The sequence below is a fragment of the Mytilus californianus genome, unplaced genomic scaffold (assembly GCF_021869535.1).
Source record: "Mytilus californianus isolate M0D057914Y unplaced genomic scaffold, xbMytCali1.0.p SCAF_8, whole genome shotgun sequence".
NCBI classification, from domain to species: Eukaryota; Metazoa; Mollusca; class Bivalvia; order Mytilida; family Mytilidae; genus Mytilus; species Mytilus californianus.
In genome coordinates this window covers 81,260,667-81,277,502 of record NW_026262734.1, presented here as the reverse complement: position 1 = coordinate 81,277,502, position 16,836 = coordinate 81,260,667, and the positions used below count along the sequence as shown (strand labels likewise).

Below are 16,836 nucleotides of genomic sequence, written 5' to 3'. Positions count from 1 at the left end.
GATAGCTGAGGGGGAGATCTCCCTCTTTGAAGGTTTCAGAGGTTGGCAGGTATGCTATTGGTATCAATGTGTATACAATATTGTGGGATATATATCATGGAAATGAAAAAAATTGTTAAATTATTGCAGTGGATATAGTCTTTTCTAGTGATAAAGTGAAAATAAAAGTAAAATATTCCAAAATATTCCTAACATGAGGATAATTTTTATGTGAATGTGAAATTGGAAATAATCATTCTAAAATTCTGGATCTTATATTGTATAATAGGGAAATATATCATAGGAAATGAAATCAAATATGAATACTGTGTATATAGTCAAATCAAGTGATCTAGTGAAAAATATGAATATTTTCCAAAATATTTCAGTGAGGATATTAATTTGGAATATAATTATGGAAATGATCAAAAATTACAAAATTCTGAATTATATAAAGATTCTGCACCTTTTTAATTGGGATGCATATCATGGGAATTTAAACAGAATATACTGTGGATATAGAAAAAGAATCTAAGTGACAAAGTGAATACTAATGTGAGAAAAATTTCCAAAAAGTTAATAAAATAGGAAAATATTTTAAAATCATTTCAAATAGTGAAACTGGAGTACTGGATGAGATGTCATTTATCAGTGTCAATAAATAAATAAAATTGTTCATTCAAATATAATTTTGATTTTTCAGTATGCATAAACAATGAGTACAAGGAACATGTCAATATTAAAGTATTAATTAATCAAAGTGTCAGTATGGAAATTATAATGTAATTCAGATTTCCACAAGAGCAAAAACAAATTATATTGAGTTATCTCCCATTAGAAAAAGCCGAAGAGATAAAAAAAAAAAAGGTCTTTTCAACATTATAAAAGAAATCCAACCTCTCATAGTATTTAGCTATGAAACATTAGAGAGGAAAGTTAGTGCATTATACGACATGCAATTAAATACCCTGCAAACAAAACCATGTACATATTTACTGTAAATTCAGAAATTATTGAGTGCATTTATTATTGCGATTTCGTTATTTTAGACTAACATGCAATTTTGAGAAAAATCCTGTTTAATTCATATAAAAAATTTTGAAATGCGAGTTTACATTATTGCGATTATAACCCTGTCGCATTTTTCGCAATAATAAAAACATTGCAATAATTTCTGAATTTACAGTATACATTCTTGTTTTGGCTAAATGCTCACTCCTAAAATTTGAAATGAGAGTAAAATAAAAAATCACTCTTTTTCCTTCTAAATGTTGTGTTTCTTGTGTAATTTTATGACCAATTACTTTTAGGAATACCCTAATTTCAGTGATAAAAAGACTGTAATTTCAATGTTTATCATGTTTATTTTTCCTTTACTTGTTTTAGGATTCTCTAATGAAAAACATGGGATAGTGATTTTTTTTTTTATTAAATCAGCAGTATTTAGCAAATATAAACGTATTTACACTTTTGGTGTTTAGCTATATTTTGCCTCCGAATGACCTTTTGAAGTCGGGCAATAATCACTTTTCAATTGTGACGTCAAACGTTTTGAATTATGATGTCAAAGTTTACGGGAACCTGTGTGATTTTACGTAATGGCGGACAAATTTGCATACAAGTGTAAATACGTCTATTAGAACATGAAATAAGTTTGCATCTTGTGGACAAACTCTAGCTTTATTTATACCATAAATACTAATTTAAACTAAATGAACAATATGTTATTTAACAAAGGTAAAAATTGAAGCCTAAATACCACATGGATAAGGTTGAAAAACCGATCTCAGTTATACTACAACAGTAACAATTGAACAGGTTAAGGTGGTACATAACACTACAGGGAGATAACTCTGTAAAAATCAGCTGAACGTTTTAATCATGTTCTGTTGTTAACTAAATATTAAGCTTCTCAATGATCAAAATTAGTATTTGTCAAACTGCTATACCACAATGAAATTTTTCCGATAAAGTGTGTGGTTCAAGTTTTTTGAAATTTTCATATTTTTGTCAAAAGGTCAAAGTAAATATTTTGTCAAAATTTTATGAAAATTGAACGAGCCAAATTAATTTTCGTCAAGGTGTTTGGTACCACCTTAAGTGATAGGACAGAATCCAGTTAGACTCTAAATGCATGAGTGATCATCTATTCATCAACTCTAACAATACCAACTGGTCAATTTAAATGTCCCTATTGTATTGTCAATTTTACAATCTGGTTGAACAATAGGTAAAAGTAAACAGCAACACCCATAGTCAAGTCACAGTAATGGATATCAAAACTCGGAAATATAATTTAAGATCACATGACACAGCAGCACTCACAAGAGTCAGAACTACCAGGTATGGTTTAAGATTGTTTGACTATAATGCTGCACAAATCTGGAATGAGCTGCCTAACCAATGTTGAATGGAAACATCTTTTGACTAATTCAAAAACATGTTACAAACATGGGATCCCAATAACAGCTATGCCAGTGAAGTGCATGCATATGTTGTTTATTTGACTGCTTTTTTGTTTTTGATTTTTGTGTGTGTGACTATTTGATTTGTTTAACTTTTTAAGATGCTATTATCTGCTGTGTTTATCATTCAAACTTATGCTATGTGTTAAATATGCTTTATTTTGCATCCTGTGGATTCATGGAATACCATTTTTTTGTGGATTTCATGGGTGGAAGTAAACCACTAATTCAAATGTTCAAAGAAGTACAAATTTTCTATATGCTTGTATGCAAACATTGGCAAAACCATGAAATCAAAATCCACAAAAATACAATTTTCCCTGAGTCCATGAAAATTGGTATCCACGAAAATAAATGAATCCACAGTTCTATTTAACTTTTATATGTCATTCGTTGTATCTTACAATGCACTGTAAGTTAATAATTGTGTTGTTTTCATGTCCTTTGGATGTGTCTATATTTTTTGTTATTCAGTCGAATTGAAAAGCTCACTAGGAACTTGTGAGTTTATGAAGTTTATTGAAAATCCACTTTAAAAAAACTTTTAATCTTGAATCTACATCATAAGTGTACCAACATGTCAAATTCATTTTTTTTGGAAACAAATATTGGGAGACTCTCAGTAATATCTTAAACATTTATTGTCGAGACTGCGACTTTTATCGACTTTTGTCACAAAAGTGAGACATAGAGTTCCTACATTCCGCAGCGGCAGCGGCATCCAGAAATATTCACCATTTTTGAAATTTTAATAACTTTCTTAAATTATCCTGGATTTTACCAAACTTGGACAGAAGCTTGTTTATGATCATAAGTTAGTATCCAGAAGTAAATTTTGTAAAAACAAAATCCTGTTTATCCATATTTTACTTATAAATGGACTTAGTTTTTCTGTCAGTTAACATTACATTGCTCTGTGGTTAAAGTTTTAAAAATTTTAATAACTTTCTTTTACTGTCCTAGATTTGTACCAAACTTGGACAGAAGCTTGTTTATGATTGTAATATAGTATCCATAAGTAAATTTTGTAAAAAAAAAAATCTTGTTTTTCTGTAATTTACTTATAAATGGACTTAGTTGTTCTGCCAGTTAACATTACATTCACTGAGGTTAAAGTTTTAAAAAAATTAATAACTTTCTTTAACTATCCTGGATTTGTACCAAACTTGGACAGAAGCTTGTTTATGATCAAAAGCTAGTATCTAGAAGGAAATTTTATATAAAAATTTATTTCCTGTTCTTCCATATATTACTTATATATGGACTTAGTTTTTCTTCCAGTTAACGTTACTTACAGTCTGCAGTTAAAGTTTTTAAAACATTTATTAGATTCATAAACCATCCTCGATTTTTACCAACTCGGACAGAAGCTTCTTACAATCAAAAGATAGTATCTAGAGGAAAATTTTTAATAATTTTTTCCCCATTTTTGGTGAGCCTGAGACTAACAGCAAAAGTAGGCGAGACTGTTGGTTCTGTGAAACCCTTACGAATTTTGAAACATGCTTGTTTAGAAAAATTAGAAAGTTGCACAACTCTGATTGTATTGATATGAATGTAGCCTGGCTTCCTGACCCAATCTAATACTTCGTTGATAGGGCCAGACGTAATACAATGCACGTCACCAGATATCAGCCATGAATAGGACTGAATTACTGCGCATGTGCATGTTCTCTTAACAAGGAATATATTGATTGGATCATTAATTAGCTGTTGATAAACGATTATCAATAAGTTTGGATTATATACTTGCTAAAATTTTCGAAATTTGCATTTCATATGAAATTAAAAAAGATTTTCTAAAAATTTGTGGTAATATGAATAGTGCTGACCAATACAGATTTGTAGGACAATATATTATTAAAAACAATGCTCAAGTTCTACGTTTTGACTCAGAACTTTTTTATAAACTGTCAAAATAAAAAATAAAACAAATTTTTTTCACTTCTGTTGTTTTTTCTAAAACTTGCAAGGTTTTCATGTACATAACGTCATTGTAAAATATTTTATATTTAAAATTCAACAGTAAAATACAATAATGATAGGAGATTCAGTATGATAAATTTATTAACACATATCTAAGAGAGTAATAGATCAGATTGGTCCCCCTTGAAAAAAATTGTCAATCTTGGTTTCGCCTGGCCTGAGTTGACAATGATTTTCCCGGGGTAACAATCTGCTCTATCACCCTTTCAGGTATGTGTTATTTATATTTTATATGCAAATGTGTATGACATTAAATGAGAAATTTTAAATAAAAAAAAAAAAAAAAAAGATTTTTAGATCGGTATTTGTTTTGTTTTTCAGAGAAGAAAGCCTTACAAACAATGCAGACCATCTGGAGAAGCTTTTGTATGAGTGTAAAGAGCAAATAAATACACTTAATGAGGAGTTATCAATTAGAATCAGGTAAATAATGAGGAGTTATCAATTAGAATCAGGTAAATAATGAGGAGTTATCAATTAGAATCAGGTAAATAATGAGGAGTTATCAATTAGAATCAGGTAAATAATGAGGAGTTATCAATTAGAATCAGGTAAAAGATGAGGAGTTATCAATAAGAATCAGGTAAATAATGAGGAGTTATCAATTAGAATCAGGTAAAAGATGAGGAGTTATCAATTAGAATCAGGTAAAAGATGAGGAGTTATCAATTAGAATCAGGTAAATAATGAGGAGTTATCAATTAGAATCAGGTAAATAATGAGGAGTTATCAATTAGAATCAGGTAAATAATGAGGAGTTATCAATTAGAATCAGGTAAATAATGAGGAGTTATCAATTAGAATCAGGTAAATAATGAGGAGTTATCAATTAGAATCAGGTAAATAATGAGGAGTTATCAATTAGAATCAGGTAAAAGATGTAATGGGTAGAACCTGCATAAAAAAAATGTTGAAAGGGAATTGAGATTTAGAGGATAATGCACAAAACAGGCAAAAATAGCTGACTATGCAGTATGGGCTTTGCTCATTGTTGAAGGCCATACAGTGACCTTTAGCTGTTAATTTCTTTGTCATTTGGTCTCTTTTGGAGTGTTGTACCATTGTCAATCATACCACATCTTCTTTTTTAGCTCACCTGGCCCAAAGGGCCAAGTGAGCTTTTCTCATCACTTGGCGTCCGTCGTCCGTCATCTGTTAACTTTTACAAAAATCTTCTCCTCTGAAACTGCTGGGCCAAATTCAACCAAACTTAGCCACAATCATCATTGGGGTATCTTGTTTAACAAATGTGTCTGATGACCCGCCCCGCCTACCAAGATGGCCACCATGGCTAAAAATAGAACATAGGGGTAAAATTTCTATCTTCCCTGAAATTTTCAGACATATTGGACAACCTGTTGTTGGGTTGCTGCCCCTGAATTGTTAATTTTAAAGAAATTTTGCAGTTTTTGGTTATTATCTTCAATATTATTATAGATACAGATAAACTGTAAACAGCAATAATAATGTTCAACAAAGTAAGATCTACAAATAAGTCAACTTGATCAAAATGGTCAATTGACCCCTTAAGGCGTTGCTGCCCTTTATAGTCAATTTTGAACAATTTTTTGTAAATTTTTGTAATTTTTACAAAAATCTTCTCCTCTGAAACTACTTAGACAAATTTAACCAATCATCATTAGGGTACCTAGTTTATAAAATGTGTCCGATGACACGCCTGCCAACCATCAGACTGATATTGCTAAAATTAGAACAGAGGTATAAATGCAGTTTTTATACGCCCGTTTACGGGACGTATTATGGTATACCGTTGACCGTCTGTCCGTCCGTCGTCAACATGTCGGACATTAACTCACAAACGCTTTAACCAATATGTATGAAACTTTGGTGAATTGTTTATATCTATTGATGTGAGCTCCCTTTCGTTTTTTATAAACTTCGGATTTACAGTTTCTGAGTTTTGGGGTTTTATTCATTAAAAAAGGGGGGATTTTCCAGTTTTCGGACAATAACTCAAAAACAATTTCACCAATTTGCAAGAAACTTTGGTGAATTGTTCATTTCTATCAACATGAGCTCCCTTTTGATTTTTATTAATTTTAGATTATACATTTTTTTATTTATGGGGTTTTATTCTTTACAAAAAGGTTGATTTTCCAGTTTTCGGACAATAACTCAAAAATGCTTTCAGCATTTTTTATGAAACTTTGGTAAATTGTTTATATCTATTGTTGTAAGCTCCCTTTTGATTTTTATAAATTTAAGATTTAACGTTTCCAAGTTATAAGATTTTATTCATAAAAAAAGGGGTGATTTTCAAGTTTTTGGACAATATCCTTAAAGTGCTTAGAGCAGTTTTCATTAAACTTTGATGACTGATTTATATCTATTAAGATAACCTCCCTTTAGTTTTTTTATAAATTTCTGATATAACATTGAGAAGTTATTGTTTGTTTATAGTCTGACAACAGATTTACTAAGTATTGCGCAACAGCACAGTGTATTGCACAAGAAATCTTTAATTGAATATAAATTCAATTCATATAACCAATTTCAAGTTCTTTGACTACATTTATTCAGAAACCTATAATATGTCAAATATTTAATTACAATCCAAATTCAGACCTGTATCAAGCGGAAATATTGCGTCCATTTTTGCCCCAACTGTTCAGGGTTGGACCTCTGCGGGCGTATCCAGCTGCGCTCAGCTAAGCAGTTTATTTGCTTATATCTCTGAAACTACAGGCCTCTACATTATCATTTTTTCTAACTTGTCCCTTGGGACAAGTTGCAAGAAAATCAACTTGTCTGAACTCTTAACTCACTTGTCCAATTTCAAAATTGAAAATCTTACATATTGATGGTATGCAACAATAACACTTGAGCTTTGATCGTACCTGATGAAGGGAGCAGTTTGTTATGCTATATGAATTTGCTTGTAACTAAATAAAGAATGATGCAAGACTGAGTTCCCCGACTCAATGTCACTATCATGTGTCGATAATTAAATCATTATCACTTCCCAAATCACTAGGTTCTCTTATGGACCTATCCATTCTGTAGAAGTTGTATGGGTTAAACCAAGGATGCTTTGGTCTTCCTGTAGACCACCACCTTATGAAAACATGACATTTCTTAGATCAATTTAAACTTTGTTACTTTCTAGCAGGTAAACAATGCAATGCATACGACAGTTAATTTCAGCCGATTAAAACATGTTAGAGATCGATATTCTGGTGACCAGGATCTCTCAGGATTTATCCTTTCGATATGAAAGCATAATTACATCTTAACTTATCATTTTAATATATAGATCTTATTAAATAAAACCTCTTTTTAACATATTTTAATGCATAAAAACAAATTGAAATGAAACATACTTTAATTATAAATAAAACTGAGGTACTTATATTAGTGAATATATGGTAAATTAATTTGTATTTAAAAGGTCCCTGTAAATATGCCATGCATGACACTTTTATCTTTTATTATTAATATTTATGTGCTGTACATATTTTGGAAAAAACTTTAAAGTTAAAGTAAAAACTCCATATGGAGGTGTTCCTAATTAAAGGAGGCTTATACTAAGAAGAAGAAGAAAGCTTCCCAGCATATTAACATTGGTTTCTTTCCCCCTTACTTTTATTCCCCTGGTCAGCCGCTGCCAGCATGTTCAATCAATGAATATTTAATTCATTTCGTACATGATCAATAAAAGAAGCATTCAATTTTTGGGGAATTAAAGTCTTGAATTTGATTTATTTTTACATCTGACATCGATTTTTCACTTCTCTTATCGGACAAGTAGTATGAAGAATCGACTTGCCCGGTATCCGGTCGTTCCGTCCCCAAACCGATCCGGCCCCAAGTCGATCCGGCCCAAAGTCGATCCGTCCCAAGTCGATCCGGCCCACGTCGATCCGTCCCTACGTCGATCCGGCCCCATAATAAAATATGAATAAACTATATTGACTTTGGAGGATTTTGTGACAAATTTTAACAGTATAAATGGAATTTGTAAAAAGTATCGATGATGGATGACAACAGGTAAGTGAAGTATTGGAGTACCAGTCAAAGAATTATTTTAAATCGATACGAAAATGAGTGTGATTGTGTCTGTTTGTATAGCAGCTTCAACATATTAATATGAAGTTATTTTCCATGATAACTTTGAATGTCATGGCGATTTTTATTTTATTTAATTCACACACAGAATAGCTAAATAAATATTTACTGTCCAAGGGAACCTATAAATTTTAACTCATCATAATGACTTGTTTAATCAAATCATTAGTCTATAATTGGTTTGTTTATTCAACAATTGTCTGATGATTGTGAACTAAGGTAATGCCACTAGTAATCACTTAATTCAATCAAATCCTGATTGATTAAAGTTACGTAATCAACAAGGTCTTTATAGTTTGATCTTTTGTTTGGTGTTATGTGTTATAATAATTAATTGTATTTTTTTTTCAGGTAACATCAGAGGCTTCTATAACACATTCTTTTTTTTGTAATATCGAATATAGTCAATATATTTTTTTTAAGTTGACAATATTTTGAATAGTTGTGTGTAGATAAAAAAAAAACAAGTTATATGAGTATCCATTATTCTTTATTGCAAGATAATAACAAAATAATTACACTGAATGCACATTTTCACTCTCTAAAATATAATACCATCACTACTATAATATAACAATAAATTCATACGCACTAACAAACACACTATCTCTGACACTCACATAAATATATATAACACTTAAATCATTTACACTAACAGTTACACTGTCACTTACATAATATAAAAGGGGTCACACTTGCAGCACTACAATAACATATACAGTAACTATCATACGCAGTACATATATAATATATAGAACTAACAGCACTATAATTGTTCAATTTGATTAGCTCACCAAGAACAAACGCACTATATATATTATTCTAAACATAAAGAATACTCATGAAGCATTTAATAAATAAATGTTATATAAACATATAGATTGTAGCCACATATGCACTAACATAGTACAAGTCATACAGTTCACTCAATGTCAATTAAATCACTCGCTGTCAGTGTCTTCTTCTGGTTCTGGGTCTGGCACAGGAATGTCGTACATGTGTCCGACGGCACGAAGGAAGAATGAGGTGGTGATGGTACCGTCTTGAAGTTGCTCCCATAGTGAAGAGAGGCGTCACTGTGACCGTTGATACTTGGTGCATTGCCAACGGGCAAGACTCTGTTCATCTACCAGACACACTTGCCTCGAAACAGTTTTGGCTTCCTTGATGAGCGCTGGAACCATCTTGTAGAAGTGGAGTTTGTATGTATCAGCCTGGGGATCGGCTTGTACTGTTGTGTATGTAACTATTTGTTATTACACAGGATGAAAGACTTGTTAAGATCACAGTCAATTGAAAGAAAATGCTAATTACTGCTGATTAATGTTGATGTCTGTTGATTGTACTAAATTCTGTTATATACGTTTTTATTATAATTATACCCAATAATCTTGAAAACTTGTAATGAAAACATAATCAACATAGTTGTTTTAAACTCATCTAAAGAAAATATTTGTCAAAGGCCAATTTTTTTTACCGTACACCTTTTACATTATAATAAAATTCATAAACATTTATGAATTACAATTAATATATATCTTTATTTTTTTTCCTTATAAATATATTTTTTTATTGGGCCGGATCGACTTTAAATATGGGCCGGATCGACGTTGGGCCGGATCGACGTGGGACGGATCGACTTGGGCCGGATCGACGTGGGGCCGGATCGACATGAAACCGACTTGCCCGACGTATTTGTCCACTTGTCCTGGACAATCGAGCCAGTGGTAATGTTGAGCCCTGAACTAAAGCATTTAGAGCAAATCTGAAAATTGATAAAAATGTTCATCATGTTGAGATCTATCTGCCCTGAAATTAGGTTGCTGCTCCTGTATTGGTAATTTTAATGAAATTTTTGCAGTTTTTGGTTATTATCTTGAATATTATTATAGATAAAGGTAAACTGAAAACAGCCATTATGTTCAGTTAAGTAAGATCTACAAATAAGTCAACATGACCAAAATTGTTAATTGATCCCTTAAGGAGTTATTCCCCGTTAAAGTAAATTTTTAACAATTTTTGGTAAATTTTGGAAAAATCTTCTCCTCTGAAATTACTGAGACAAATTTAACCAAACTTGGCAACAATCTATTAAAAAATGTTTCAGATGAACCCGCCTGCCAATCAACATGGCCAACATGGCTAAAATGAGAACATAGGGGTAAAATTCAGTTTTTGGAAAGTTTGCTATAGCAACACTTTCTTATGGCATCGGCCTCAAACCGGAAGTGACAGACTATCTCAAATGTTCTGCTCCAAGATAATGTAGTACTAGTGTTTGAATACTAAATCTAGGAAGATGCTTTTGAAATTTTGAGTTACAACTCTTTTCAAAAGATTTCAGCTTGAATAAAAAAAAGGAATGAATGTTCACCATCAATTCAGATGAATTTAACTTCATTTTGAAAATGAGTATCACAAACACTACTTCCCGGATCTGCCATGCGCTGAAGAGAAAGAAATCTACGTGAGACAGCGTTTAATTCATAAATATTTCATGAATGAACATTTTTCCGTGCTATTTTTACTATGTACAATATTCACAAATATGGGTCAAATGTTTGTTATTTAAAAATTAGTAAATGCCCTAGTGTATCGAAAGAATCCGGTATGCAACATGTTTTTATCTTACCTCCTATGCATCTCTAGGAATATGATTGGTTAAAAGCGTCCGCGTGGAGACCGTGTATATTCCATATTGGGTTAGTAGGGAGGCGGGGCTTATTTCAATACACGGTTAGTAGTGGAGTTACAACTTTGGCACCATTTGATTATTTAAATGTATTGAAAGTTCTGTTTAATATTGCAACATGTTTATATTTTGACCAAGCCGTCGGACAATTGACAAGTGATAATGGTTTGATTGAACAATACACAGGTGACAGAAAATTTTAAAATACTCGATAATCATATGACTAATGTTTCACGGCAAGGATGAGTAAAGGTAAATACCGACTTTGATAAAAGAGTGCATCGTTTTTGTCAAAACATCGATAGGAAGGTTTTGATGCAAAAAACTTTTAATTCTGTTATTTAAATACTTGCTGTTTCACATTCCAATGTGGATATAAGGACCTTCACTCGTTTAGCATGCTCAAGTGGATCAAACTGACAGCAGAAAAACATTGACTCAACGACAATTCTAGTCCAAGATTACAGTCTGACGTCCAACGGCTGTTTTGCCAGACAAGCTAGGACAGTGTCCCGGCAAAACAGCCGTTGGACGTCAGAGTAATCTTGGACTACAACATATCATATCACAGCCTCCTCAGTGTTACAATTAACAACAACATTTGTACACAAATTGTTACAAGGATAAGGCTTGTATTAAAAGCATCCAAGTCAGCTTCTACTTCTTAGAATAGCTCAGTGTATCAGGACAAGTGCTGTTGAAATTATTTACGTGACTAAATAACATTTTTCCATGTACTAGCAAAATGACTTTCTTAGTGCTTAACAATGCAGTAAGGGATTCAGAACTTTTTATCCTTACACTGTATTCCTGTGGCAGTATGATTCTTTATTAAGATTGACCTATAATTAACAATGTGTCATCCTAACACAGAGGCAATGATTACTAGCACTACTGGACGAAAAAACAACTGTCCATACCAGTAACAGTCGTTCTAAGACTGATAATGTTTGTTAAAGTTGTAACAGTTGTTAAATTTCACTGCTGCAGTTATTTTGTAACTGTCCCAACTTTAAAAGTGTTTGTCTATAACATAAATCGACTGTAACAACGCTAGAAATAACTGTCACAGACATTAAAGGACTGATACAACTATTGCAAAGTTGTAACAGTTGATTTACAACTGTCCCAACTCGAAAAACGTTGCAACAGTCATAAATAAACTGATTAAACGCTGAAAAGTTTGTAACAGTAAAAATATGATTGCTACAACCATTACATAGTCATAGCTAATTTATAAGTGTAGCAACTTCCAAACATTGATCGTCATTAAGACTTAAATGTCACGGATACAAAATTTCTGACAGTCAGGGATAGCTTAAATTATTTGTAAAACAATTTTACCGTGTGCAATATAAGGTTGTGACAAAGAGACACAACTATCACACTCATTTAATACATTAAATTTAGATAGAAATTGATTTGAAAAAAAAAATTAGTATTTTGAAATATTTGCCGCTGAACATTTTGGTATTCCCCGCTTATTTAGTGAATGTGCTAAATTTATATTATTATTTAGCACTCCCTCGCCTCTCATCTCATCGAACAAAATCGTAACCAGCACTAGATACCTGCAATTTCACACAGGACGGTTTTATACGCATTTAAAACTACTTATAGATAAATCGAAAAAGGTTACCCAATATATGTTTAACCAAATGTATCTTTAACTGTATAAACAGTTGACAATTTTCAATATTATCTAAATAAAAACTTTTTAATTTTTTTAAATTAGTTAGGTGTGAAATCATTCATGCATACAAGGTTGTCTTCAATACCCGTAGTTTTACGAATCGCATTACTTCATAATAATTTACGGTCAATATACATGATATACTGTAAACCTAGCGGGGAACACCGAATAAACACATTTGTCAAACTTATCCCCATATTAAACTGCTTAATTTTTTCCCGATGGCTTATTTCAAACACTTATTTTGAGCTTTTATTTGGGGCTACATTTTTTTTCTTGCAAAATTATAAATATTGCCGTATTAACCATTTTGATTTCTATACATATAAAAAAAATCAAAGCTATGATGAACATTTAACGCATCTTTTGCAGCTATGGAAAAACAAAAATACTCTTAAATCTATCTAAATTTAATTTATTTTACTGTATTTTATTTTTGAATAGTTCAATATTGACTCGACTTTGTACTGTATATTGTAACGAGTGGTCTATTTGAAGTTCAAATGTCCTTGATAAATAGCACTTCGGCATTCATTCATGATTGATTGAGGTAAAAATATTATCACTCGAGATCATTCATATTTTCACCGGATTTTTCTCAACCAATTTACCAAAAGTATTTATAAATAGATGGACATGTTGATGGACGTACTGTACAAGACCGACAGAATAACTAGCGCCAGAAAACAAGAAAACTCACATTGTTTCAGACAAGGAAATCAAATCTTCTTTTATTTATTCACATAACGGTTTAGAACTTGTTGTATTCTTTAGACTCCTGTCTTGTTAAATTCTACAGACTGACATCAGATTCTCTTTTGTGGTTTCAGTTGATCAGATGTCGTACTAACCATGCTAACATTTATCCAAAATATTTTCCAATTTCCATTTTTTAAATTCAATTTATTTAATCATACAAATGCTTGTCCAATATTGATATACATTTATTATTCAACCAGTAAAGAAAACTAAAAATTTTATTAGATGAAATTGAAATTTTAAAATGGTCACATTTATAAATTAGGCAAATTGGTCCATTATTCTAATTATATTCATCTTCAATCAGTGATGAAAACAGTACAGTTGTATTACCAGCAGAACTTATCTGGGTGCCCATTAGAAAAAAAAAAATCATTGATTAATTAAATCATACGATTTTTTCTTACTCACTTGAATAGAAGGATGGACTGAAAATAAGTATTCTGGCCCTGGTCTGAGTAAAAATATATAATCTGGCTGCCTATGTGTTGGAAATTAATATTCTGACCTTATCAAATTTGCCAATTCAGTTGCTAACTTCTATGTCATTGGGTTTTCGGTGAAAAATTGTCTAATTTGTAAACAAGTACCACATCATTTTATTTATTAAATAATGATCTTATTAAAAAAATTGGAGTTCTATTTAACATTGTTGTGTCGATATTTTGAGCAATTATGATTTCAGCCGTGTATCACCATCAATGATCACTTGTTCTCCAATGGATGAATCTGTGGTAAAGTTTTCACGTGTTTAGACGTATAGATATATGTTGACCGCTAGATTGTTATTTAGTTGTTGTTGGGTAGATGTCATATAGTAGCAGTATATATATGTGTGTGTATAATGTACAAACATAGTCGATACACATGATACTGTACATTAATTCTAATTGTACAGCCACAAAAAAAAATGTCCAATTCTCATCACTTTCTTGAAACCACCTTTTGTATATATTTTTCATTTCTGGTTGTTTTTTTTCATTTGCTAGAAGTTTTTAAAATCATAGCAAATTAAAACCCCCAAAATATGCTTCCACACATAAATATTATAATTAAATTATAACAAACAGCTCACTAATAGTGCATAATACATGTATGCCTTTGTAATGCTTATTGTGTATATTGAAAATGTTGCTAAACATCTTGGGATATATATTTAGAAGGCATTTATTCAAAAGCAGATAGAATGGATTTGTAGAAAAACATGAATAAGGGCAGAAGCCTGTTAATATTGGATCACCTATAAGTTTTTGGTAAACCATAATACATTTGTCATCACTCATGTTTAAATGGGTTTTGTAAACATGATCAAAATGGGAGACATCAGAAATGATCATCCAGGTACTATTTTTTAAAATTCTAAACATGCTTAACTGTAATTTTGAGGCCCTGATATAGCTTGCTGTTCGGTGTGAGCCAAGGCTCTGTGTTGAAGACTGTACTTTGACCTATAAAGGTTTACTTTTTCAAAATTTTTGACTTGGATGGAAAGTTGTCTCATTGGCAATCATACCACATCTTCTTATATCTATTAACTGACCCAATTTTATCGCCAACTGATTGTTTGTTGCTTTTGTATATAAATCAAACTTGGGTTTCTCATCTAAACTTGTTTACATTGTGTTACATCATTCAATATGGCTAGGCCTGTTATAGGTTTTTCATTATCATGATTATGTGGTACTGATTTTGCTCATTGTTGAAGGATGTGCAGTTACTAACAATTACATCATTTGGTCTACGGTTGATGGTTGTCTCATTGAAAACCATACCACATCTCCTTATTCTGGTTATTGTACATTCATGACATTATACATGTTATCATGGTTATACAAGACTACAATATTATCAAATGAATTATAACAATTGTTAATAGTTGTCCGACTTTTGTTAACAAAAAGCAGCTATAATCAACATGGTAGACATGATCAATGGTGATGTAACAAGAGTGACTGTGCACACGCTGAAATGTCATGTCTGCTTTGCCTACATGTAAAATTGAATTTATGTTGAATGTAAAAAAATTTAATACATGTATGTAGGTTTTACTACATGTACAAGTATCACATAAACTTTCCATTATCAATTACCTTTGAAAATGAAGTCATGGTCAAATTAACCATGCCAGACAGATGATGTACACCCTACAAACTGACATTCCATACCCAAAATTTAGTGGTTTATAGTATCTGTGAAATAGACTTAACATCCAAACCATGAAAACTAAACATTGCCCAAAGAAACATAAAATGAGGTCATGGTCAGATTTAAAACCTCCCAATCAAACTTGTACAACTTACGAAAATATCCAATACGCCAAAAATAGTGATCCTATACATGTCATGCATGTACATGTACATGTAGTTTATAGCATCTGAGAAACATTGGGAAATAGACCAAACCACAAAAAATAAACATTGTTCAATGAACCATGACATTTTCATTGAGGTCAAAATCTGATGCAAGTCTTGCAGTCAGATATATTTACCTAACAATCATTTCATACACCAAATATAGTTGACCTACCATTCCTACTGCTTGTAGTATCTGAGAAACAAACTTGACAAAGTAACTGAAATAACTTTAATCACTGATCCATGAAATGAAGTCAAGGTCAGGTTAACCCTGCCTGACAGACAATGAGACATGTAGACCTTTCAAGATACCTATATATATATACCATATAAATTTATCCAATTACTCATTATACATGTTATACATGTAAGAGAGTATTTCACTGTATGACTGTTTAAACAGTAATATTTTTTTTCAAACAGTCAGTGAACCATGAAAACAAGGTAAAGTGCAACGGACAAGTTACTAACAGAAACTTCATAACATAAAGAAGTATCCAGGTCTTTAAGCTTCTAAAATGTACCTAGTGAAGCTTTATACAAATAGGTTACGCTGTAGCTGCTGCCAGATTTTAATATCTATTTCTTGCATACTTCAACTTTTGTTGCAGGCGGGACAATAAAATTATACTTTGAAGTACATGGTTTATTTGTTTATTATGCTTGGGCACTAATTTAGATTTTTATTTAATTCTAATTCAGACTTAAAGTACAGCAAGCAGTCATTTGACACTAAACAATTGTGACGGACTATGAGAGACCCTCATGGGTGGTTAAGGTCTTTTTACACACCCTGGTGGTAGTTAACAATTGCAATGCCAA

The 16,836-nt window shown here is 31.6% G+C and overlaps 1 protein-coding gene across 2 annotated transcripts in view; it reads left to right on the top strand.

The window, feature by feature from the left end:
* The window catches only part of LOC127712069 (protein KIAA0100-like), a 125,046-nt gene that overhangs the window by 84,261 nt on the left and 23,949 nt on the right, over window positions 1-16,836 (top strand). The window contains exons 48-49 of one of the 2 annotated variants that reach the window (XM_052218262.1): window positions 2,281-2,322; window positions 4,752-4,853. In XM_052218262.1, the coding sequence (XP_052074222.1) occupies window positions 2,281-2,322; window positions 4,752-4,853 (144 nt within the window). The remainder of the gene's footprint in view (window positions 1-2,280; window positions 2,323-4,751; window positions 4,854-16,836) is intronic. The other variant, XM_052218263.1, reaches the window with a different exon arrangement.